Source organism: Heteronotia binoei, chromosome 16, assembly GCF_032191835.1.
Source record: "Heteronotia binoei isolate CCM8104 ecotype False Entrance Well chromosome 16, APGP_CSIRO_Hbin_v1, whole genome shotgun sequence".
Taxonomy (NCBI): domain Eukaryota; kingdom Metazoa; phylum Chordata; class Lepidosauria; order Squamata; family Gekkonidae; genus Heteronotia; species Heteronotia binoei.
The window spans coordinates 58,885,925-58,912,162 of NC_083238.1; the positions used below are offsets into that span (position 1 = coordinate 58,885,925).

Sequence of the window (26,238 nt, forward strand, 5' to 3'; positions counted from 1 at the left end):
CAAAGAGACATGAAGCTGCCTTCTACTGAATCAGACCCTCGGTCCATCAAAGTCAGTCTTGTCTACTCAGACTGGCAGCAGCTCTCCAAGGTCTCAAGCTGAGGTTTTTCACGCCTATTTACCTGGACCCTTTTTAGTTGGAGATGCCGGGGATTGAACCTGGGACCATCTGCTTCCCAAGCAGATGCTCTACCACTGAACCACTGTCCCTCCCCAAAATAACACAGCTCAGCTGGCAGCTGCAGAAACCCATTAACTGAATATCAACATTGCCATTAGACTTGTGAAAACTTAAATATTAGATCTGACCAAGGGGGTAGGGAATTAACACTTCTGTGAGTCACATGCCGTCCTGTTATGCAAAGACACATGAAGATGCAAAGACACATGAAGCTGCCTTCTGCTGAATCAGACCCTTGGTCCATCAAAGCCAGTATTGTCTACTCTGACAGGCAGCTGCTTTCCAGAGTCTCAGAGGGAGGTTTTTCACTCGCTGCTTGGTCTTTTTGACTGGAGATGCCAGGGACAGAACCTGGGACCTTCAGCATGCAAAGCAAGGGGTTCTTCCACTGAGCCACAGCCTCTCAGCCCCAGGGTAGATTAGGACACTTAGCAGTTCTGGAGAGCCAGTATGGTATGCTAGCTGGTTAGAGTTTCAGGCCTCGAAGCCCAGGCTGCAAACCTTACTCTGCCGTGGGACCTTGATGGATGAAATTAAGGCAGTCACACACGCTCGGCCTAAACTACCTCACAGGGCTGTGGTGAGGATCAAATGGGGGAGAGGAGAAAGATGTACGCAGGGCTGGCATTCTAGCAGGAGCTCCTTTGCATATTAGGCCACACACCCCTGATGTCCGCCATCAGTACTAACTAGAATAGCGTCAATGATAATATGGTTTGTTTTAATTAATGCTCTAACTGGTTTTTAAGGTTAAATTAATGCTCAATTTTAATGTTTTAATGTAATTGTTTATTAATGTACCATTGGTCATTGTGTTGTTTATTACTGTTCTATTTATTAATGTACCACTGGTCATTGTGTTGTTAGCCGCCCTGAGCCTGCTTCGGCGGGGGAGGGCGGGATATAAATAAAATTTTACTTACTTACTTACTTACTATGTGGCCAATCCTCAAAGAACTTACAAGGCTCTTTTCTGCAAGCTCTTGGAGGATTGGTTACATCAGGGGGGTGGGGCCTAATATGCAAAGGAGCTCCTGCTAGAAGTCCAGCCCTGGATGTACGTCATGATGGGCCCCCCAGCAGGGAGGAAAGTAAGGTATATATGACGTAAGGAGTGATTAAATTCTCTTTTCTTTTGTTCTTTACCTTAATTTTCTCTTACTGTGCTAGTCGTGGATCACACCTAATGGTAATTGCCTAATAGTAATTTTTTTATTAACCTGCATAATAAGTATAGAATATATTTAGGCAGTTGGGAATTAATATATATGACATTTTTTTTTAAATAATACAAGTATTTTTTGGGATTGGTTGTATCTTGATACTCATCTTTTCTACTCAAATTTTTTATTATAGACTCATTACAATTACTACCTGTTCCAACAGGTAGGTGTACCATAATAACAAATCAAAAACAACGCAACTTAAAAATATCTCATATGTTACCATTCCACACCACTTAATATATATATGTGTCTATTTATATTTTCTATTTTTTTTAGCAGAGGAATAATTAAGCTTAACAATGCTGCTTTCCCTAACAGATATTTTAAAACTTAATACCACAAGCATTCAATATAACTTCTTATTTTCCTTCTTCTTCTATATCTTGATTATTCCTTCTGCTCTCAAAAAAAAAATCCATAAAGAATAAATTCTAACTATATAAGTCCCTGGAGACCTTAAAATTAAGGTCAAGAAGAAAAAAAAAATCCTTCTTTCTTCACCTGGACTGAATTAAACAAGGAGGGATGTTACCCAGGTGCTCTCACCAGCTGACCCCACCCAGCCTTTAATTCTGAAAGAAAAAACAATAAATATAAATTATAAGTTTCTTCAGCTTTTCCCTTTTCTTGTTGTTTCAGTGTCTTTTAAATAGAGTCCATATTTTCTTCCAGATTGACATGAACTTCCTCAGTACACGCACGGGTTGTCCTTGGAGGAACGAGTGGAGAGCATTCCTGTCTCTTATTAACTCTTGATGTAGGGGAGGAGGGAATTCATTTAGAGAGTAGAATCTCACCCGAGGCTGCGTCATAAGCTGTAAACGAAGTGGAGCCTTTTTTGGACACATAGTTTGCCTGATTGTAGCCATTTATATTTAATATTTAAGTCCCGCAATTTGGCAGTTGTGTCCTTAAGGTCTCTTCTGATTCTTAAAAATTCAGGAGGAAGATCCGGAAAGACCTGAATCTTTAACCCCTGGTAGTCGAATCCTCCGCTCTGTCTCGCCTCTGCAAAGACTCTTTGCCTCATTCTATAATCCTTGAACTGCACCACAATATCTCTGGTATAAGACGAATTGTCTTCACATACCTTGCCAACACGATATACTTTCTGAATGAGTGGGAGAATTTCGACTTCCGGGTGGGTTACTTCAGCAAGCCAATTTGCCATGAATATATATAAGTCCATTTCAGCTTCCACACCCGATTTAAAACCTCTAAATTTTAAGCACAGCTCCCGGTTACGAAAGTCCATTGTTAAAACTCGTTCCCTCGTCCATGCATCTGAAGTCATCTCTTGAGCTTTTTTTAAGGCTTGTTGTGCGGTCTGGGTTGCCAGTTTACAAGAGTTCTCTAATTCGTCCAGAAGCTGACACATTGGTTGAAGCATAGAAGTTATGTCCTCTCGTAATTCTTGTCTTAATTTAGACATAGCTTGAGACAATAAATTCACAGTGAGAGGGCTATCTTCAGTTTCTGGTTCCTCATCTCTCCCCAACCTTGCGTGGGAGGTGGACGGCTGTTCCAAGAAGTTAGTTAAAGGCTGAAAGCTTTTTTCCTTCTGCTTGGTTTTTTTTCCCCCTTTCGGAGGCATCTTTCAAAAGTTCAAAAAATATAGTTAAAGGGGTGAAAAAAGATATAACTTTGGAGACAGCTGGGAGAGCGTTAGGCAAAAGCTCCTGACCGGATATTGGTCCTTGATACTCATCTTGACCTCTCTTCTTGATTAGTGAATGATTAGCATGTCTAGTTACATTTATGTAACTTAATATCCTTCCTCGATATTTATTATAAGTATTTGTGCTACTTTAGAACTTGCTTTTAATAAGATTAATTAATTGTATACACATTAATATTGATATTTACTTGTTTACTTCAAAAATTAATAAAAAAAATGTTAATATGAGGAGATCCTGCTACAAAGAAAAAACACAACCCTGTAAGCTCTTGGAGGATTGGCTACATCAGGGGTGTGTGGCCTAATATGCAAAGGAGCTTCTGCTAGAATTCCACCCCTGGATGTACGTCATGATGGGCCCCCACCGGAGAGGAAAGTGAGGTATAAATGACCTAAGGAGTGATGAAATTAATGGCCCTGCAGGGACGCAAGTGGCGCAGCATCTGCTTGGCTCAGATCTGGGCTGTTGCAACCATGACAACAGGTGGACCGACCACAGGTGGGCCGTCATCATTACCAGGGCTCTGCAGTGCGTTTGGTACAGCCTGCTCCTGGCCCTTGAGGAGAACAGCCCATCTGGAAGCTTCCAGGTAAGCTAAAGAGTCAGTTCACCCCTGTGCAGGGACATAACCAATGTCCGGTTTATTCTGTAAAACAGATTTGGAGTTCAGGGGCACCTTTAAGACCAGCACAAGCTTATATGCATGTGCTTGTGTGTGTGTGTGTAGGAAAGGAAAGGAAAGGTCCCCTGTGCAAGCACCAGTCGTTTCTGACTCTGCGGTGACTTTGCTTTCACGTTTTCATGGCAGACTTTTTACAGGGTGGTTTGCCATTGCCTTCCCCAGTCCTCTACGCTTTGCCCCCAGCAAGGCTGGATACTCATTTTAAGGATGGAAGGCTGAGTCAATCTCGAGCCGGCTACCTGAACCAGCTTTTGCTGAGATTGAACTCAGGTCGTGAGCAGAGCTTAGGACTGCAGTACTGCAGCTTTAACACTCTGCGCCACGGGGCTCTTGTGTGTATGTAGGGAAACAGCAAATTAAGACTAAATAGCAATAACAAGCCAAGGTTACAGGTCACAAAATGTTTGGATTTAATTATGGGGGGAAACAGTGGAGCAATAAATAGGTCAAGAAGGAAACCAAACCAATGTGTGAAAATGTCTTTCTTAGTCGTTAAGAGTAACTGAGACTATGCTGTTAACTTGAGACCCTGCCTCTGAAGACTTGTGCATGAACACAAAAACTCACACCTTGAATAAAATTCTGCTGCTCTTAAGGTGGCGCTAGACCACATCAAGCCAACACGGCTGCCCACCTGGATCTGATTTATTGTGTAGAAGGCGACAGAAGGGCCCCACCCTGGATGGAACCAAACTTAGCCTGACTTTATCAGATCTCAGGAGCCAAGCAGGGTCAGCCCCGGTGGGTATCTGGAAGGGTGACCTCCAAGGAATACCAGGGCTGAGAGGCAGAGGCTGGCAATGGCAGGCCATCTCCTGTTCGTCTTTTGCCTTGAAGACCCTATAGCAGTGGTCCTCAAAATGTCAAGACAGTGTGCGATTGCAATAAAAAAGGTCAACGCCATGCTGGGAATTATTAGGAAAGGAACCGAAAACAAATCAGCCAGTATCATAATGCCCCTGTATAAATCGATGGTGCAGTCTCATTTGGAATACTGTGAACAATTCCGGTCACCGCACCTCAAAACGGATATTATAGCACTGAAAAAAGTCCAGAAAAGGGCAACTAGAACGATTAAAGGTTTAAAACACTTTCTCTATGAAGAAAGGTTAAAACGCTTCGGGCTCTTTAGCTTGGAGAAACGTCGACTGCGGGGTGACATGATAGAAGTTTACAAGATTATGAATGGGATGGAGAAAGTAGAGAAAGAAGTCCTTTTCTCCCTTTCTCACAGTACAAGAACTCGTAGGCGTTCAATGAAATTGCTGAGTAGTCAGGTTAAAACGGATAAAAGGTACTTCATCCAAAGGGTGATTAAAATGTGGAACTCACTGCCACAGGAGGTGGCGGCAGCTATAAGCATAGCCAGCTTCAAGAGGGGATTGGATATAAATATGGAGCAGAGGTCGATCAGTGGCTATTAGCCACAGTGTATATATATTTTGGCCACTGTGACACAGAGTGTTGGACTGGATGGGTCACTGGCCTGATCCAACATGGCTTTTCTTATGTTCTTATGTTCTTTAACCTTTTTGGCACCAGGGACTGCTTCTGTGAAAGACAGTTTTTCCTTGGACCAGGAGGGGAGGGCATGGTTTCAGGATGATACAGTCGTACACTTTATTTTGATGCGAGGGTTGTGGTTAAGTGTGAGGTCTCTTATCTGGGAGAACCGGGTTTGATTCCCCACTCCTCCACTTGCAGCTGCTGGAGTGGCCTTGAGTCAGCCATTGCTCTCACAGAGCTGTCCTTGAAAGGGAAGCTTCTGGGAGAGCTCTCTCAGCCCCACTCACCTCACAGGGTGTCTGTTGTGGGGGAGGAAGATAAAGGAGATTGTGAGCCACTCTGAGATTCAGAGTGGAGGGTAGGATATAAATCCAATGTCATCATCATCTTATTATTATTATTATTACTACTACATTGCAATATATAATGAAATAATTATACAATTACACACACACACACATATATATATACACACTGTGGCTAATAGCCACTGATGGACCTCTGCTCCATATTTTTATCTAACCCCCTCTTGAAGCTGTCTATGCTTGTAGCCGCCACCACCTCCTATGGCAGTGAATTTCACATGTTAATCACCCTTTGGGTGAAGAAGGGCTTCCTTTTATCTGTTTTAACCTGACTGCTCAGCAATTTCATTGAATGCCCATGAGTTCTTGTACTGTGAGAAAGGGAGACAAGTACTTCTTTCTCTACTTTCTCCATCCCATGCATTATCTTGTAAACCTCTATCATGTCACCCCGCAGTCGATGTTTCTCCAAGCTAAAGAGTCCTAAGCGTTGTAACCTTTCTTCATAGGTTTTATCCTCTAGTTCAGGGATGGCCAACAGTAGCTCTCCAGATGTTTTTTGCCTACAACTCCCATCAGCCCCAGCCAACATGCCCAATGGCTGGGGCTGATGAGAATTGTAGGCAAAAAACATCTGGAGAGCTACCATTGGCCACCCCTGCGTCTAGTTAAATGAACTGCTGAAGAATTAGGACAACTGAAGAAAAGAAAAATAAGAAGCCTGCTGATGTAGAAATGCTACATTTAGCTTTCACCTTATCCAAAATCAAGCTTGCAGACGGAGAATGCCTGCCTCCCTTTCACAAAAAAGAAAAAGAAGAAGCCAGATAACAGATTAAAGGAATGTCAGGCTCTATAAACAGCACTGAAGCAGATACTGTTAATAACAGCCATGAAAAGAGAGCTCTTTAAAGCCAGCGGGGATCCAAATGAGGCAACAGGGAACAGGTCTGGAAAAACAGCTTTAATGAAGGGCCAGACGGCTCTTGACACTGCAGTTCTTTGAACGTGAGATTTGTAAAGTGGAGCTGACATGCAGCAGCTTGGGGGGTGTGGGTGGGGAGATGAGTCAGGGCGACGGCACTGAAGGAGCAAGGGTTCCGTTCTCCCCATATCTCACACACATGCTGTTTTCCCTTCCCAGTGAAAAATGGACCCCTAGGCTGCATTTTGCTCCTGCAGGAAGAGAGGGGAGGCACACAGGCTCAGGGGCTGTGCCTCAAGGGCAGAGCCTCTGCCTGGAATGCAGCAGGTCCCTCATTCAGCTCCTGGCCTCTCCACTCAAAGGACCAGGTGGTGGTGGAAACTGCCCTCAAGTCGTAGCCTCCTGGCAACCCTGTAGGGCAGGAGTGTCAAACATGTGGCCCGAGGGCTGGACCAGGCCCCCAGAGGGCTCCTATCAGGCCCCCGAGCAACTGACTCTTGTCTGCTTCCTTCTCCCTCTCTCTTGCTGTTTTCTGCATCACAGCTTGCTTTGCTGGGCTTACTCAATCATACAGGAGCTATGGAGCAAAGTCTCTATTTTCTCCATTGGCTGAAGCTCCTCCCATGGGAGGGAGGGAGAGTTTGCTTTGTCAGGTTCTCTCAATCACACAGGAGCTATGGAGCAGTCTCTATTTTCTCCATTGGCTGAGGCTCCTCCCAAGGGGAGGAAGGGAGGGAGGAGGAGTTTGTTTTGCCAGGCTTACTCAATCACACAGGAGATATGGAGCAAAGTCTCTATTTTCTGCATTGACTGAGGCTCCTCCCAAGGGGAGGAAGGGAGGGGGAGTTTGCTTTGTCAGGCTCTCTCAATCACACGGAATACACAAAGAGCGATCGTGTAAATATTGAGCAACCAATAACCTATACAGGTCTAGTGATCCAAATTCCTAAACTGTTATTACAAATTACGAAAAAAGTTTAATTAACCAGGTATATACAGACAACATCTCACAAGACCAATTCATAAAACAGATTCACAGTGATGCAGCTCTCTATAGGTCCTCCTTAAATCCAAGAAGGACCTTTTTCACTGTGAATCTGTTTTAATCTCTTTTTGCATATTAGGCCACACACCCCTGATGTAGCGAATCCTCCTGCAGCTTACAGCAGGCCCCGTACTAAGAGCCCGGGAAGCTCTTGGAGGACTGCCTACATCAGAGGGTGTGGCCTAATATGCAAAGGAGTTCCTGCTACCAAAAAAGCCCTGCCCTCCGAGGCATACTTACAGTTGCAGGGGAAGCAACTTCTAAGTCCATTGGCTCAAAAATGAGGCTCATCTGCTGGGACATCTGGATGATCTCCCCGCTCATCAAGCACAGCTTCTTGTTGTCGTCCAGCACGGTGTTCATGTTCTCGATCCACACCGCGTCCACCGGCCCGTCGAAGATCAGCCACTTCCTGTCAGGGGTCTGCAGTGGAAAGAGAAAGATTGGGAGCCAAGGACCCAAAGGGTGATTAACACGTGGAATTCACTGCCACGGGAGGTGGTGGCGGCTACAAGCATAAACAGCTTCAAGAGGGGAATGGATAAGCGTATGGAGCAGAGGTCCATCAGTGGCTATTAGCCACAGCATATTGATGGAATTCTGTCTGGGGCAGTGATGCTCTATATTCTTGGTGCTTTTGGGGGGGCAGTGGGAGGGGTTCTAGTGTCCTGGCCCCACTGGTGGACCACCTCCTGATGGCACTTGGGTTTCTTCGCCTCTGTGTGACACAGAGTGTTGGACTGGATGGGCCATTGGCCTGATCCAACATGGCTTCTCTTATGTACTTATGACACAGAGTGTTGGACTGGAGGGGCCATTGGCCTGATCCAACAGGGCTTCTCTTATGTGACACAAAGTGTTGGACTGGATGGGCCACTGGCCTGATCCAACATGGCTTCTCTTATGTTCTTCTGTGACACAGAGTGTTGGACTGGATGGGCCATTGGCCTGATCCAGCATGGCTTCTCTTATGTTCTTATGACACAGAGTGTTGGAGTGGATGGGCCATTGGCCTGATCCAACATGGCTTCTCTTATGTTCTTATGACATAAGGCTCAGACCCTACGTCAACTCAGCCCAGAACTCATCTTCAGCAATGACTGGCCGTGTGCCTTACGAAATTATACCAGAAGGACAAGACGACGATTGGTTTGACTTTCTATTCTCCTCCAAAGATGATTGCTTATTTGATTTATTGTTAAAACTGTGCAACCCGCGTTCTGCTATCTGTGAAGCGGTTTCCAAAAAGTCAAAATATTTATTTATTTATTATTTCAGTTTCCATTCCTTCTTCCCCGCAAGCGGGCTCGGGTCGGATTACAACAAAAGTCAAAACATTAAATAAACTGCAAATAGTTAAAACCAATTCAAACAGCAAAACTTAGCTAATACAATACTCACTATTGATACATCAAGATGGGTAAGCCATGTTAGCCTCTCTGAAGCAGCAGAAAAGAGCAAACGTCCAGTAGCACCTTATAGACTAGGGGTGGCCCTGGTTAGTATTGGGATGGGAAGACCACCCAGGAAGCCCAAGGTTGCAACGTGGAGGCAAGCAATGAGTCGCTGTAAAGTCAACTGCAACTTGATTGCCCTTTCCACTGCTGCCGCCACCACCACCAAGACCAGGGCTGATCAAACATAAGAGCCAGGAAGGAAGGGAGAGAGGAAGGAAGGAAAGTGGAAAGAAAGCAAATAACTGAGATAGGGAGAGGTGGAAAGAAAGCAACTTTAACTTTAAATGCATTGTCCTAGCCACTGGCTGGAGAGCCACACGATATGTGTGAAAGAGCCACATGTAGCTCCACCCAGGAAGCCAGGGTTGTGATGTGGAGGCAGGCAATGGGGTCACCATGAAGTCAGCTGCAATTTGATGGCCCTTTCCACCACCATCACCACCACCACCACGGCCATTGATTCATGCATTTCCCTGGGCACACAACCAGCCTAGAGCTTACAGATAAGGCACACCATTCTACAGTGTGCTTGCCTATCGCCAAACCAACCTCATTCAAAATTTAAATGTTGGGGGGTTTTTGGGCAGGATGTGTGTGTGTTATTTTGCATTTGTATATGTGTGCACACATGTGTGAGTGCCTGGAAGACATGGCTGGTTTCCGGCGACTTCTACTTGGGCTTCAATGTTTCAGAGAGGTGGCTTGTTAGCCTACCTCTGCGTCCCACCCCTGGTATTCCTTGGAGGTCTCCCATCCAAGCGCTTGCCAGGGTTGGCCCAGCTTAGCTTCCAAGATCTTCCTTGGAGGTTTTTAAGCAGAGGCTGGATGGCCATCTGTCAGCAATGCGGATCCTATGAATTTAGGGGGAGGTATTTGTGAGTTTCCTGCACTGGGCAGGCAGTTGGACTAGATGACCCTGGAAGTATCTTCCAAATCTATGATTCTATCAGATGAGGTCAGGGCTAAAATTATATTATGCTTATGTGCATTACTTCCCGAGTTCTGGCTTAAGATAAACCTGGAGATTCCAACTTCCGGGGTTAGAAAATGCCGAGCTGAATTGCTTCTCAGAAGGGGAGCAGGCTGGGGCTTCTTTTCGGGGTAGTGGAGGGTAATTTAATGCCTACTGCCTACTTTTCTCAGTCAGAGATCAGTCCAAGATATGCACAGGAAACTCTGAGGAGATTTACCTTGGCTAAAAGGGAGTCGGGGGGGGGGCTCCTTTGAGGGGTCTCCAGAGACGAGTTGGATATTCATCATCTGCAGAAGTTTCCAGATCATTTATTTGACATAAGCTCGACAGGATCCTAACCTTCTTTGAGACTGCTAAACATCTAAAGCTATACAAGACCAGTGTTGGATATGGATAACTGCAGAAAAAGGTACTGATGACTATCTTCATTCCAGGACTATTTAAAGTTAAAATAAAATCAGAAGGTGGGAAATAGAGATTCAGAAAGTTTTGAAGAAGAAGGGGTGAAATTTGAACTTTGTAAATTTAAAGGACAGTGCTAAAAAGTGGAAAGGAATTTATTGTTTTGTCTAATTGCGGTTTTGGTGAAAAAGCCCCATCATCACAGATTTGCAGCTCTCAGTCAACACAGGAAATACGTCAAACATCGCAAGATCTTTTTACCAGTGAAAACAGGATTTGGTGGCAAGAAAAGCAGGAAGTGTCGGATGGAAAAGGGAAATCATTGACGCAGCTAGCCTACTCTAGGACTATAATATCATAGAAAAACATCGGTGGCCATTGCTAGGAAGTCAAAATTTAAACAAAGTTTTTAAAGTGTTCGGGACATTAAAAATTGGTGAAGCTGACAGAGGTGACAATTATAAGGTAAATACTATTGGACATTATCGCTGATAATTATTTTAGAAGCCTTTTGAAGGAAAATTTTTTTAAAGGGAAGCAGAAAGTTGCGACAGCCATTTTGGAAGAAATAAAAACTTTAAAATTAATATCTGAGCCCAGGAGGCTCTGAGGACGGCGAAATTAGGTTAATTGAAAAGGGCAAGCCTTACTCTATCAAACCTGATAGTTTAAATTTAATTTGGAGAGGTCAAAATTTTCGGTGTTTTTTTAAATGTCAGAGCATAAGTTAACCCGTGCGAGGACTGCCTCAATGGAGAAAATGCAAGAGCAATTAAAAGCAATGGAAGCCAGGATGATGAAAGGGGTGAGAGACATAATAACTGCTTCTAAAAAAGAAATTAGAAAAGACATTGAAGAGCTAAGGAAAGATATAGAAGATCTCAGAAATGAGACTGTGGTGCAAGTGTAAGAGGTGGAAGAGAGAGTGAAAGTACATGATTCCACCTTGCTAAAAATGCAAGAAAAGGTGGCAATTCATGACTGCAAATTGATGGAAACCCAGATACGTCTGAGAGGAGTACCTGAGGATGAAGAGACTAATTTGAAAGGATATATAATAAGAATTACAACAGGACTTTCGCGATGCAATCATCATCACTCTACACAAGAACAAAGGGGAAAAGTCAGACTGCTCCAACTACCGGGGGATAACCCTGCTCTCCATCGCAGGCAAAATCCTTGCCAGAATACTCCTGAACAGACTGGTGCCCACCAATGCAGAAGAACTCCTCCCAGAGAGCCAGTGCGGCTTCAGAGCTAACAGGAGCACCACCGACATGGTATTTGTTCTCAGGCAGCTCCAAGAGAAATGCAGGGAACAGAACAAGGGTCTATATGTGACTTTTGTCGACCTTACCAAAGCTTTCGATACCGTTAGCAGGAAAGGCCTGTGGCAAATCTTGGAATGTTTAGGATGTCCCCCAAGGTTCCTCAGCATGATCATCCAGCTACATGAAGACCAGCGAGGCCAAGTCAGACACTGCAATGACCTCTCGGAGCCCTTCCCAATAGGCACAGGTGTAAAGCAAGGCTGCGTTCTCGCGCCAACTCTCTTTACAATCCTCTTTAGCATGATGCTTCAAAGAGCCGCAGTAGATCTAGATGATGACGATGGTGTCTACATCCGCTATCGCACCGATGGCAGCCTGTTCAACCTGAGGCGACTAAAGGCTCACTCCAAGACAATGAAAAAACTTATCCGAGAGCTACTGTTTGCTGATGATGCTGCACTCGTCTCCCACTCGGTATCAGCTCTGCAGCATATGACGTCCTGCTTTGCAGAGGCTGCCAAGCTATTCGGCTTAGAAGTTAGTCTGAAGAAGACAGAAGTTCTCCACCAGCCTGCACCCCAGGAAGATTATCACCCTCCCTGCATCACTGTGGGTGAATCAGTTCTGAAGACAGTCCAGCAGTTCAGCTACCTGGGGTGCATCATCTCCTCAGATGCCAAGATCGACAAGGAGATTGACAACAGGCTGGCAAAGGCAAACCGTGCATTTGGTCGACTGCACAAAAGAGTGTGGAGCAACAAGCATCTGAAAAAAGGCACAAAGATCAATGTTTACAAAGCGGTTGTGATGACAACCCTCATCTACGGCTCCGAATCGTGGGTTTTATACCGTCATCACCTGCGACTCCTTGAGCGCTTTCATCAGCGCTGCCTTCACACCATCCTCAACATCCACTGGAGTGACTTTGTGACTAACACTGAAGTCCTCAAGCGGGCGGAGGTTACAAGCATCGAGGCACTGCTGTTGAAGACGCAGCTGCGCTGGGCAGGGCATATTTCTAGGATGGAAAACCACCGCCTTCCCAAGGTTGCTCTGTATGGCGAACTTTCCACCGGCCATCGAAATAGAGGGGCACCAAAGAAGAGGTACAAGGACTCCTTGAAGAAATCCCTTGGCACCTGTCACATCAACCATCACCAGTGGTCTGACCTAGCCTCAGATCGCAAAGTATGGAGGCACACCATCCACCAGGCTGTCTCTTCCTTTGAGAACGCACGCATAGCTGGGCTTGAGGACAAAAGGAGATTAAGGAAGAATCGCACTGCTACACCACCAACCCCAAGTCAGACTTTTCCCTACAGCCACTGTGGCCGGATCTGCCTATCTCTCATTGGTCTTGTCAGCCACCAGCGAGCCTGCAGCAGACGTGGACTACTGCACCCTTCTTAAATCTTCGTTTGCGAAGTCAAGCCGAGAGAGAGAAGCGAAAGAGAGATAATAAGAATAATTGCAGAATTTTTGGAGGAAGATCCTGAAGGAACTAGAAGCATGTATGACTATATGTATAGAGTGAACTCACTATATAGAAAAATAATCTACCAAGAGATGTGGTTATAAGATATATGACAAAAGAAATGGTGGGAAAAATCTTGAATAAAAATTTTGAAAAGATATTGATAGTGGGAGGCAGTAGAGGAAGAATCATGAAAGAATTGCCAAGACAAGTGATAAATGACAGAAAAGCATACAAAAAATTGACAGAAAAACTACGTGACAATGAAATGAGGTATAGATGGATAATACCTGAAGGTCTGAGCTTTGAGCTGCAAGGTAAAAGGATTACAATTACAAGCACACAGGAACTGCGTAGGTTTTATGAAGAACATAAAGAATTTGCACCATGATGGATTACAAATTATTATCTTGGAATGTAAATGGACTAAATTCACCACAAAAAAGAAAGGCAACGTTTCATTGGATTAAAAAGCAAAATTGTAATATAGTTTGTTTACAAGAAGTGCATATCAAACAAAAGGATTACAAATTTTTATGGAATAAACAACTGGGACTAGAATTTTATTCATTGACTGAACAGAAGAAAAGGGGAGTGATTTTCTATATTAAACAAGAATTGGAGCCAAAATTAGTGTTTAAAGATAAAGATGGAAGATTTGTAGCGGTAGAAATAATATTAAATGCAAAAACAACGTTATTGGGACTGTATGCACCAGATGGTGCAAAGGATGCTTTTTAAAAAGACATTATGCAACAATTTGATGAACTGACTTATGACCAAGTTTTGATAATGGGGGACTTTAATAGAACAATTAAGAACACACTGGATAGGTCTGGGGGGTAAAAAAAAATAATAAGGAAGGAAAATTGCCAAAGTCTTTTTTTGAGTTGGTCAAACAAGAAAATTTGGAGGATATATGGAGGAAATTTAATCCTGAAGTGCAGGACTATACCTTTTTTCAGCAAGACATAAAACTTTTTCCAGAATTGACATGTTGTGGGGCACTAAAGACTTAGGCCTTATAACAAAGAAAACAGAGATTTTACCTAAAATTGGGGCTGACCATAACCCAATAATGTGGATTACAAAATTGTCTAAGAAGTTGAGAAGATGGAGATTGAATGAAGATTTACTACAGAATAAAGGGGAACTAAGAAAAAGGCCAGGGAAAAAGAGAATTATAAGGGAGATTACAATATTACAAACGCAAATGAGACATTTGTTAAATAAAGAACTGGAATGGAATCTGAAAAGATTGCAGCAGAAATCTTTCGAGGGAGCAATCAAACCCGGAAAATATTTGGCCTAGCAACTGAAGAAAAAGAGAGAAAGTAAAATTATTAATAAAATTGCGGTGGATGGAAGAGAGGTGGTAGATCAAGAAGGAATAAAAAGAGAATTCTTTAAGTATTATGCCAAGTTATTTAAAGGTGTTAAAATAAGGAAAGAAAAGATGGATGAGTACTTACAAAAGATAAAAATAGCACCCTTGGCAGAAAATATGCGAAAAGTTTTGAACGATCCAATTGAAAAAATAGAAATTGAAGCAGCAATTAATACAATGAAAAATGAAAAAGCACCTGGGCCAGATGGATATACAGCTAAATTTTTTAAAACCCTTAAAGAGGAGTTAATCCCGAAACTTCAGAAACTGATGAATATGATAAGAACAAAAGGGAAAATACCAAATACGTGGAAGGAAGCTGTTATTTCATTGATTCCAAAGGAAGATAGAGATGTTATGAACGTAAAAAATTGTAGACCAATTTCATTATTAAATAATGACTATAAAATATATACAAGAATCTTGGCAGAACGGTTTAAACAATATTTGATAAATTTTATAAAGGAAGATCAAGCGAGGTTTCTTCCCAAAAGGCAAATAAGAGACAATATCAGAACTGTTGTAAATATTGTAGAATATTATGAAAGACATCCAGAAAAGGAAGTAGCATTATTCTTTGTGGACGCAGAGAAAGCATTTGACAATTTAAATTGAGATTTTATGTTTGCAAAAATGGAGAAAATCGAGCTGGGAGAAAGCTTTATAAGAATGATAAAAGAAATATATACTGAACAACGTGCAAGGCTATGTATAAATGCTGATCTTACAGAAGATATGATAATTAGTAAAGGTACAAGACAAGGTTGTCCACTTTCCCCATTGTTGTTTATAATGACTCTTGAAATATTACTGATGCAAATTCAAGAAGATAAAGAAATAGAAGGATTAAAAGTAAAAGGATTTACTTATAAATACAGAGCATTTGCAGATGATATAGGCCCTTTTCACACTTACCACTGGAAACCGGAAGGGAGTCGGTATTGTGCCGCTTGCAGTAATCCGAGACAGGGACGGGAGTTTTCAGACACATGTTTTTTTTTTCCGGTAGGGTTCCGTGATTGAAGCGAGCCATTTCACACTGTTCCGCTCTTATCTCGCTTCCACCAGCGCCAGCCGTTTTTGCCTGCCGGCTCGCGATTTCCAGCTTTTTTTTTTTTTTTTGAACGTTGGGCTAAGATCGCTATAGCGACGTATTGTCACGGCTGGGGCCGGGTCAGGCAAAGTCCAGAGGCAGGCCGAGGTCTGTAGCCAGCAAGCAGGAGTGTCCGAGGTGCCAAATCCAAATCGCTGTGCAAGTATCGCAGGTCCGAGGTCCAGAAGCCGAGGTCAGGGAGTCCAGAAGTCAAAAGCCAAAGTCAGGGAGTCAGGAACCAAAGTCAAGCCGGAGTGGATGCTAGAACGTCAGGGAGATGACTAGTTGCTTCCACAAAGCCTCCTCCCAAAGCCCACAGCTATATAGCCCTCTGCTGGCTGTTGCCTGTTTGGGCTAATTGCTGGCTCAGGGAGGCAGCCAGGATCCTGTTACCACTCAAGCATCCTTGCTCTTAGAAGGGCCAGAATCCTCTCAGAACTCAGGGCTCAGGGAGCGTCTTGCTTGTGAGCGTGCCGCCCTCCTCCGATCCCTGAGGTCCTGCCGGAGGCGGTCACGCACACGAGCCACCCGAGAGGGCGAGGCAGGGGGGCTGGGATCTTCTCCAGCAGGAGGCAGGGGCACTGGTGCAGGTGGCAGGGGCACAGTTTCCGCATCAGACTCAACTTCCTCTGAAGGGTCCCCAGCACCCATGACACGTATCACAACAGCAACACCATAGAGATGGCTAGGCTCTATTGTGATAAGTTACCAGGTTTCAGCGGTGGCGATATCTGGCATCTTAATGGAGCCCAGGCATCCCTATGGTGGTGCTGTTGTGAAACGTCGCTATAGCGCTATAGCGATCTTAGCCCGACGTTCCAAAAAAAAAAAAAGCCGGAGATCGCGCGCGCCGGCAGGCGAAAAAGGGCGCGAAAACTGGACATTTCACACAGCACCCCATAGCGATTTCAACCCGGAAGGAGCTGTTGAAAAGTGGAAGAAGCTGCTCTTTGTTTGTAACGACTCAGGCACGCCTCACTACCGGGACAGCCGCGGGAGTGTGTGAAAAGGTGAGAGTATTCCGGTATCAGCCAGTTACTGAATCGGGTCTGTCTGAAATGCCAGCAGAAACCCGTTACTGTTCAGTAACTGACCAGCTTCCATACCGGAATACATAGACTGTGTGAAAAAGCCCATAATGTTTATAAATGAAAATCCCATACAAGTCACACCTTTGTTGTTAGCCAAAATACAAGAATATGGGGAGTTGGCGGGACTTTGTATTAATAAAGAAAAATCAAAACTTTTATGTAAAAATATGCAAATAAATAAGCAACAAGAATTGCAGGGACTAATGGGCTGTAAAGTTACCTCCAAGGTAAAATATTTGAGTGTGGAGATAACAATGAAGAATATTGATTTGTTCAAAAATAATTATGAGAAGCTATGGCGTAAAATGGATGAAGATATGTTAAAGTGGAATAAACTTAATTTGTCACTGTTGGGTAGAATAGCTACAATTAAAATGAATATTCCACCAAGAATAATGTATTTGTTTCAAACTATTCTTATTGTGAAAGACAGTAAACAATTTAATAGATGGCAAAAAAATTTCAGAGTTTGTGTGGGCAGGAAAGAAACCAAGAATTAAAATGAAAATTTTGACAGATGCAAAAGAGAGAGGCAGATTTCAATTACCAGACTTAAAATTATATCATGAAGCAGTTTGCTTAGTATGGATAAAAGAATGGACAATGTTGTTAAACAAAAAACTCTTAGCGTTGGAAGGTCATGGAAATAAATTTGGCTGGCATGCTTATATGTATTATGGGAAAAAAGATGGTTTTTTCTCTCACCATTATATAAGAAACAGCTTGCTAAATACATGGATGAAATATAAGAAATATGGAGATGAGAGAAAACCATTATGGATAGTGCCAGCCGAAGTGATAAAAATAGCAGCTGAGACGGGTGAAGAAAAGTGGTTGTCATATAATCAACAGAAAAAATACAAAGTGGTAAAATAGAATTGAAAACTGCTGAAGAGCTGAATAATAAATATGATTGGTTTCAAATGCAACAAATAAAGAGTCTGGTGGAGAATGACATTAAAACTGAAGGAATAAGAAAAGAGCAAACAGAAATAGAAAAAATTCTGCTTGGAGACAACGAAAAATTAATTTCAAAATTATATAAATTACTTTTAAAATGGTCTACGGAAGATGAAGTAGTGAAATCTCAAATGATTAAGTGGGCAATTAATGTAAATAAAGAAATACAGATGGAAACTTGGGAATATTTGTGGAAGAATTCTATTAAGCTTTCGACGTGTCATAGTATTAAAGAGAATTGTTTTATATGATGTATAGATGGTATATGACTCATAAGAAATTGGCAAAGATGAATAATAAGATGCCAGACCGATGTTGGAAATGTAAAAAACATGAATGTTCTTTCTACCATATGTGGTGGACTTGTGAAAGAGCAAAAAAGTATTGGCAGATGATTCAACAAGAAATTTCTAGGATCTTGGGATATGAATTGAAGAAAGTTTCAGAGACTTTTCTGTTGGGATTACAAATGGAAAAATTTCCAAAAGAAGATAGAACTATAATTTGGTACTTGCTTTCAGCTGCTAGGACATTATATGCGCAGTTGTGGAAGCAAGAAAAAATACCAGAGAAATGGGATTTGATTGTAAAAGTTATGACATGGAGTGAAATGGACAAATTAACAAGAATTTTAAGAGATTATGATTTAGAAGTTAAGAACATAAGAACATAAGAGAAGCCATGTTAGATCAGGCCAATGGCCCATCCAGTCCAACATTCTGTGTCACACAGCGGCCAAATATATATATATATATATATATATATATATATATATATATATATATATATATATATATATATATATATATATATATATATATATATATATATACACACACACACACTGTGGCTAATAGCCACTGATGGACCTCTGCTCCATATTTTTATCTAACCCCTTCTTGAAGGTGGCTATGCTTGTGGACGCCACCACCTCCTGTGGCAGTGAATTCCACATGTTAATCACCCTTTGGGTGAAAAAGTACTTCCTTTTATCCGTTTTAACCTGTCTGCTCAGCAATTTCATCGAATGCCCACGAGTTCTTGTATTGTGAGAAAGGGAGAAAAGTACTTCTTTCTCTACTTTCTCCATCCCATGCATTATCTTGTAAACTTCTATCATGTCACCCCTCAGTCGACGTTTCTCCAAGCTAAAGAGCCCTAAGCGTTTCAACCTTTCTTCATAGGGAAGGTGTTCCAGCCCTTTAATCATTTTAGTTGCCCTTTTCTGAACTTTCTCCAATGCTATAATATCCTTTTTGAGGTGCGGCGACCAGAACTGCACACAGTACTCCAAATGAGACCGCACCATCGATTTATACAGAGGCATTATGATACTGGCTGATTTGTTTTCAATTCCCTTCCTAATAATTCCCAGCATGGCGTTGGCCTTTTTTATTGCAAACGCACACTGTCTTGACATTTTCAGTGAATTATCTACCATGACCCCAAGATCTCTCTCTTGGTCTGTCTCTGCCAGTTCACACCCCATCAACTTGTATTTGTAGCTGGGATTCTTGGCCCCAATGTGCATTACTTTGCACTTGGCCACATTGAACCGCATCTGCCACGTTGACGCCCACTCACCCAGCCTCAACAGATCCCTTTGGAGTTCCTCACAATCCTCTCTGGTTCTCACCACCCTGAACAATTTAGTGTCATCCGCAAATTTGGCCACTTCACTGCTCACTCCCAACTCTAAATCATTTATGAACAAGTTAAAGAGGATGGGACCCAGTACCGAGCCCTGCGGCACCCCACTGCTTACCGTCCTCCACTGCGAAGACTGCCCATTTATACTCACTCTCTGCTTCCTATTACTCAGCCAGTTTTTGATCCACAAGAGGACCTGTCCTTTTACTCCATGACTCTCAAGCTTTCTAAGGAGCCTTTGATGAGGAACTTTATCAAAAGCTTTCTGGAAGTCAAGGTAAACAACATCTATCGGGTCTCCTTTGTCCACATGTTTGTTCACCCCCTCAAAGAAATGTAACAGGTTAGTGAGGCAAGATCTTCCCTTGCAGAACCCATGCTGAGTCTTCCTCAATAACCCGTGTTCATCAATGTGCCTACTCATTCTGTCCTTGATAATGGTTTCTACCAACTTTCCCGGTATTGAAGTCAGACTGACTGGCCTGTAATTTCCCGGATCTCCTCTGGAACCCTTTTTAAAGATGGGGGTGACATTTGCTACCTTCCAGTCCTCAGGAACGGAGGCAGATTTCAATGAAAGATTACAGATTTTTGTTAGAAGATCCACAAGTTCAACTTTGAGTTCTTTCAGAACTCTCGGATGTATGCCATCCGGACCTGGTGACTTATTAGTTTTTAATTTGTCTATCAGTTGTAGGACCTCCTCTTTTGTCACCTCAATCTGACTCAGGTCTTTCAACACCCCTTCCAATATTAGTGGTTCTGGGGCGGGCAAACACTTCTCATCTTCCACGGTGAAGACGGAGGCAAAAAATGCGTTCAGCTTCTCAGCCATTTCCCCATCCTCCTTCAGTAATCCTTTTACCCCATGGTCATCCAAGGGCCCCACTGCTTCCCTGGCTGGTTTCCTACTTCTAATATATTTGAAGAAATTTTTATTGTTGGTCTTTATGTTTTTTGCAATATGCTCCTCATAGTCCCTTTTTGCCTGCCTGATCACAGTCTTGCATTTGATTTGCCACTGCCTGTGTTTTTAAGATGGAGTGGAAAAAGTTCAGAAGATATGTAGAAAAAGAGTGGAAAATAAAAGGACATTGGACAATTTTTGATAATGATTAAGTCATAGAAAAAAGAATATTAATTTTTGTTTTTATTAGTTAAGGGTATCTTTAAACATTAGTACTTTAAGTAAATAACACCGGCGGGGGTCAAGTAACGGGGGGAGGGGTGGGTAGAAAGTAATATATGGAATAGATAAAAGAAGTTATTAATGATGCAAGAAATATAATTTGTTACCAAATAAAATTGTCTTAACTAAAAAAAGATATACCTGGAGATTCCAAGGGTGGAGTCTGAGGAGGGCGGGGTTTGGGGAGGGGAGGGACTATGAGGTATAATGCCACAGACAAGAGGGACAATGCCATAGTGTCAACGGGGAATAATGCCACAGAGTCCACCTTCCAAAGCGGACATTTTCTCCAGATGAACTGATCTGTTTCCTTGAGTTCGGAGCAGGAGATCTCCAGCTACCACCTGGAGGTTGGCAACTCTTGCACTCACTTTGTAGCAGGAGCTCCTTTGCCTATTAGGCCACCCTCACACACACATCCCTAATGTAGCCAATCCTCCAAGAGCTTACAGGGCTGTTCTTTAGGGCCTACTGGAAGCTCCTGGAGGACTGGCTACATCAGGAGGGGTGAGGCCTAAAATGCAAAGGAGCTCCTGCTACAAAGTGAGCCCTCTAATGTGCATTATTATATATTTTAACCTTAGCGACTACTTACAGGTGAAGAAGCAAATGCTCTGAAGCTGACTGCTAGGACACCATCGGACCACTCGTGGGAGACAGGATCAAACTGCCCATATAGCTGGCCCATGGTGACGGCCTTCGGGTTGATAACAGTAATCTTAACTTTGTTTTCCTCCATTAGTCCCTAAGGAAACAGAAGAAATTACATGTCATCCATCTACGGTATGTTGGAACTCATCAGAAAATATTCATAGCAGTAGCCATTCCAAAAAAAGGAGGAGGAAGAGTAGAAGGATATTGGATTTGTATCCCGCCCTCCACTCTGAATCTCAGAGCCTCTGAGCAGCTCACAATCTTTACCTTCTTCCCCCACCCCCTCCCCACAACAGACACCCTGTGAGCAATGTTCCCTCTATGCTGCAGAGTCTTATGAGCAAAAATTCTACTTTGTGAGCTACTGGCATTAATGTTGTGAGCTACTGCACAAATTAGTGTGCTCTGGGGTCCTCCTTCCTGAGCTAAGACAAAAATCTGTGAGCTGGAGGCTAAAAATCTGTGAGCTAGCTCACGCTAATTCAGCTTAGAGGGAACACTGTCTATGAGGTAGGTGGGGCTGAGAGAGCTCCCCCAGAAGCTGCCCTTTCAAGGACAGCTCTGTGAGAGCTATGGCTGACCCAAGGCTATTCCAGCAGCTGCAAATGGGGGAGTGGGGAATCAAACTTGGTTCTCCCAGATAAGAGTCCGCACACTTAACCACTACACCAAACTGGCTCTCAGACCAGAAAAAACAAGGACAGAGAAGGCCAAACAATCATGGAACAAACATGTAACAACACCCTAGAACAGGAATGGCCAACGGTAGCTCTCCAGATGTTTTTTGCCTACAACTCCCATCACCCCCAGTCATTGGCCATGCTGGCTGGGGCTGATGGGAGTGTGCACAAAAAACATCTGGAGAGCTACCATTGGCCACCCCTGGCCTAGAAGGACTCACTGTACAGCAAAGATCTCAAGGGGAGGTTAGAGAGAGACTGCTGAACTGCAACTGATAATGAAGGTCAAGACAATGCACCCTCTTGGACTGAATCGAGACCTAGGTTTCCCTGTCTCATCATCTACACTGTTATCCCTCTTCTGCATATCACGCCTAATCCGATCATGCCAGCTTCCGTAATTCTCCCACTATTATAATTCGGCATCTGAAATCGCTCCATTCTCAAAAGATATAAAGGCGGATGAACTCATATTATAGCTGTGTCTGAAGAGGTGAGCGGCGACTCACAAAAAGCTCTTCCCCTGCTACCAATGTTGTTAGTCTTTAAGGTGCTCCTGGACTCTGGCTCTTTCCTGCTGTACAGCAATAATTCACATAAAGTTCAAACAAAATTTACAACAGGCATACAAATGACGGTCCTCAGTCTACATGAGAATCAAAACATTTTGCTGCTAATTTGTGGCTATCAAAGCAGGGTTCCCACCTTGAAGGCTCCCCCTGCTTTCTGCTGTCAGGAGAATTCTGTTTTATGTTGCATTGCGAATTTTTAAATCACTGAGAGACAGACGCCTTCCACGCTTATCGGAGATAACGCAAGGCGACTTAACAGGATCGGTCATCAACTGCCACATCGCTACAAAAGCATGACCTAAAGCAGGAATGTCAAACATGCAGTTTGGGGGCCGAATCAGGCCCCCGGAGGGTTCCTATCAGGCCCCCTCGAGCAACTGGCTGTCATCTGCTTCCTCCTCCCCCTCTCTTGCTTCCTTCTGCATCAGAGCTTGCTTTGCAAGGCTTGCTCAACTGCACAGGAGCTACAGAGCAAAACCTCTATTTCTCCATTGGCTGAGGCTCCTTCCTTGGGGAGGAAGGGGAGAGGAATAGCTTGCTTTGCCAGGCTCTCTTAATCACACAGCAGAGCTACTGAGCCAAACCTCTCTTCCTTCTATTGGCTGAGGCTCCTCCCCTTCCCAGTCCCCCAAGGGGCGAAGGAAAGAGCCAGAGCTTCCTTTGCCCAGTTCCCTGAATCCCATGGGAGAAATACAAAGAAAGCATCTTTAAGACCAATGACAGCTAACATTTTAAGCACGTTTTAAATTTTTTAAAAATATATTTGTGTTTGTCTGTGTTCTTTATAAAATTTATATTGCTGCTACCTAATCTTAAATAGGTATACACATGGCCTGGCCCGACACGGTTTGGCCCAACCCGACATGGCCCGGCCCGACAAGGTCTCATTATGTCAGATCCGGCCCTCATAACAAATGAGTTCGACACCGCTGAACTCAAGGCATGTCCCTGCACTATCCCTCTAATGCTGGAGGGCATTTGTAACAGTGTGGTATATTGGTTAGGAGAAGACTAGAGCCGGGGAGACCTGTATTCAAATCTCCACTCAGCCATGAAGCTCACAGAGTGATTTTGGGCCAGTTATTCTCTCTCTGTTTGAACTATCTCACTGGGTTATGATAAAATCAGGGCTTTTTTAATTTTTGTAGCAGGAACTATTTTGCATATTGGGCCACACACCCCTGATGTAGCCAATCCTCCTGGAGCTTACAGTAGGCCTCTTACTAAGATCATAAGAACATAAGAGAAGCCATGTTGGATCAGGCCAGTGGCCCATCCAGTCCAACACTCTGTGTCACACAGCGCCCTCTTGGAGGATTGGCTACATAAGAGGGCCAGGGCCTAATATGCAAAAGAGCTCCTGCTACAAAAAAAGCCCTGGATAAAATTGTGAGGGGGGGGATATAGCATGCTGCTGGTAGGATAAAAATAAAACAAAATTTTCAATTTGACTCCCAGTCTCCCCCCCCCCCAAAAAAAAACATTTAAAAATGCTCATGAGAAAGGAGAAGATTGTAAATCAGCTGCCATGCTTAAAAATTGTGACCAATTCCCCACTAGCCTTAGCGCCGCTCTCATGCTCTTCTTTGCGGAGGTTCCGTCGGATTTCACACTATCTGCCCCGGAGCTGCAACCAGTTTTGCCTTTTTCACGCAACAAGCAGAAACTGTTTTTCAGAGGTTTCTGTTTGCCGCACGAAATCCAACGGAACCTCCGCAGAGAAGAGGAGCGTGAGAGCGGCATAAGGCTAGTGGGGAATCGGTCTGTGTTTTGCCAGTACTTCCTATATAGAAAACTATTTCCTAGGGAATGCTTCTCTGCCAGGGTCACGATACAAGCTGCTTGGGTGGACACTGTCAGCCACAGAATATTGACAAGCAAGCAAGGCAGGTTATCCGATGGAAGCTGGGCATTTTTTGTAGCGGGAACTCCTTTGCATATGAGGCCGCGCACCCCTGATGTAGCCAATCCTCCAAGAGCTTACAGGACTCTTATTACAGGGCCTAGTGGAAGCACTTGGAGGATTGGCGACATCAGGGGTGTGTGGCCTAATATGAAAAGGAGTTCCCGCTACAAAAAAAGCCCTGGATGGAAGCAAAATTTAAACAGATAAGCCATAGAGAAAAACTCGAGACAGAGCCTAATCAAAGGAGCTGTGCTTGGCCGACAGGAATCGCTCTACCTCGGAAAGAGATGCATCTTTAATAAATATAAAACAAATTACTGGAATCAATCATTTTGGTCTTGGGCTGTAGGTCTTCTACTCATTCACTGGCGGTTACATTGAGCTACGTTTAATAATTCAGAAACAATGCAACTTGTTTGGGGAGGGACGGTGGCTCAGTGGTAGAGCATCTGCTCGGGAAGCAGAAGGTCCCAGGTTCAATCCCCAGCATCTCCAACTAAAAAGGGTCCAGGCAAACAGGCGTGAAAAACCTCAGCTTGAAACCCTGGAGAGCCGCTGCCAGTCTGAGTAGACAATACTGACTTTGATGGACCAAGGGTCTGATTCAGTATAAGGCAGCTTCATATGTTCATGTTAAAAAACTCAATAATACCTAATGCACTATGGAAGACAGTTTGCTAAAGTCATTGAGATTTATTTCTAACTATACGTGCTTTGACTTTTTTTTTTCAAATGCTTGCTTTTCAGCCCTGCAATGTATCTGAAGAAGTGAGCAGTCACCCCCGAAAAGATCCTCCCCTGCCACGAATTGAAAGTGCTCCTGGACTCTGGCTCTTTTCTAGCCCTACAAGAGACTCTTCTCTGACAGCCAGTTTGCTGTAGCGGTTAAGTGTGCAGACTCTTATCTGGGAGAACTGGGTTTGATCCCCCACTTGCACCTGCTGGAATGGCATTGGGTCAGCCAGAGCTCTCGCAGAGAAGTCCTTGAAAGGGCAGCTGCTGTCACAGCTCTCTCAGCCCCACCCACCTCACAGGGTGTCTGTTGTGGAGGAGGAAGATAAAAGAGATTGTGAGCCGCTCTGTCCTTGAAAGGGCAGCTTCTGGGAGAGCCCTCTCAGCCCCACACACCTCACAGGGTGTCTGTTGTGGGGGAGGAAGATAAAGGAGATTGTAAGCCGCTCTGTCCTTGAAAGGGCAGCTGCTGTGAGCGCTCTCTCAGCCCCACCCACTTCACAGGGTGTCTGTTATGGGGGAGGAAGATAAAGGAGATTGTGAGCCACTCTGTCCTTGAAAGGGCAGCTTCTGGGAGAGCTTTCTCAGCCCCACCCACCTCACAGGGTGTCTGTTGTGTGGGAGAAAAATAAAGGAGATTGTGAGCCGCTCTGTCCTTGAAAGGGCAGCTTCTGAGAGAGCTCTCTCAGCCCCACGCACCTCACAGAATGTCTGTTGTGGGGGAGGAAGATAAAGGAGATTGTGAGCCGCTCTAAGACTCTGAGTGGAGGGTGGAATATAAATCCAGTGTCTTTTTCTTCTTCCTCTACAAGGGTTGGGGGGGGGGGTTGGGGGGGTGCAAATATTTACTTTTTCACACAAGTCACCCAAGGCAGCCGCCAACACTCGATACGCGGACGTTTTCCCACCAAAAGGTTCTCCCACAATCATAAAGCCGTGCCGCACGATCATCATTTCGTATATCTGCAAGATCTTCTCGGCGAAGAAATCGGTCATCTGCAAATTCATGGACTTGCAGAATATCTTGATGGATTCCAGAATGTCATTGTAATCCGGTTTCGGCAGCTTCACGCCAGGAAATAAATCAGAGGTGATGCCCTGTGCAAAGAAGAAATTACAAAGCGTTTTACAATGACCTGTATCCCATGCTGCAGATAATGAAAAAAATAAAAGTTGCTCCTAGTCCAGTGGTATAATT

The 26,238-nt window shown here is 43.8% G+C and overlaps 1 protein-coding gene across 1 annotated transcript in view; it reads right to left on the bottom strand.

Moving 5' to 3' along the window:
* DNAH7 (dynein axonemal heavy chain 7) overlaps positions 1 to 26,238 on the bottom strand; it is a 241,075-nt gene that overhangs the window by 109,327 nt on the left and 105,510 nt on the right. The window contains exons 25-27 of the mRNA XM_060257065.1: positions 25,890 to 26,138; positions 21,092 to 21,241; positions 7,790 to 7,972 (exon numbers count right to left, since the gene is read on the bottom strand). Of these exons, the coding sequence (XP_060113048.1) occupies positions 7,790 to 7,972; positions 21,092 to 21,241; positions 25,890 to 26,138 (582 nt within the window). The remainder of the gene's footprint in view (positions 1 to 7,789; positions 7,973 to 21,091; positions 21,242 to 25,889; positions 26,139 to 26,238) is intronic.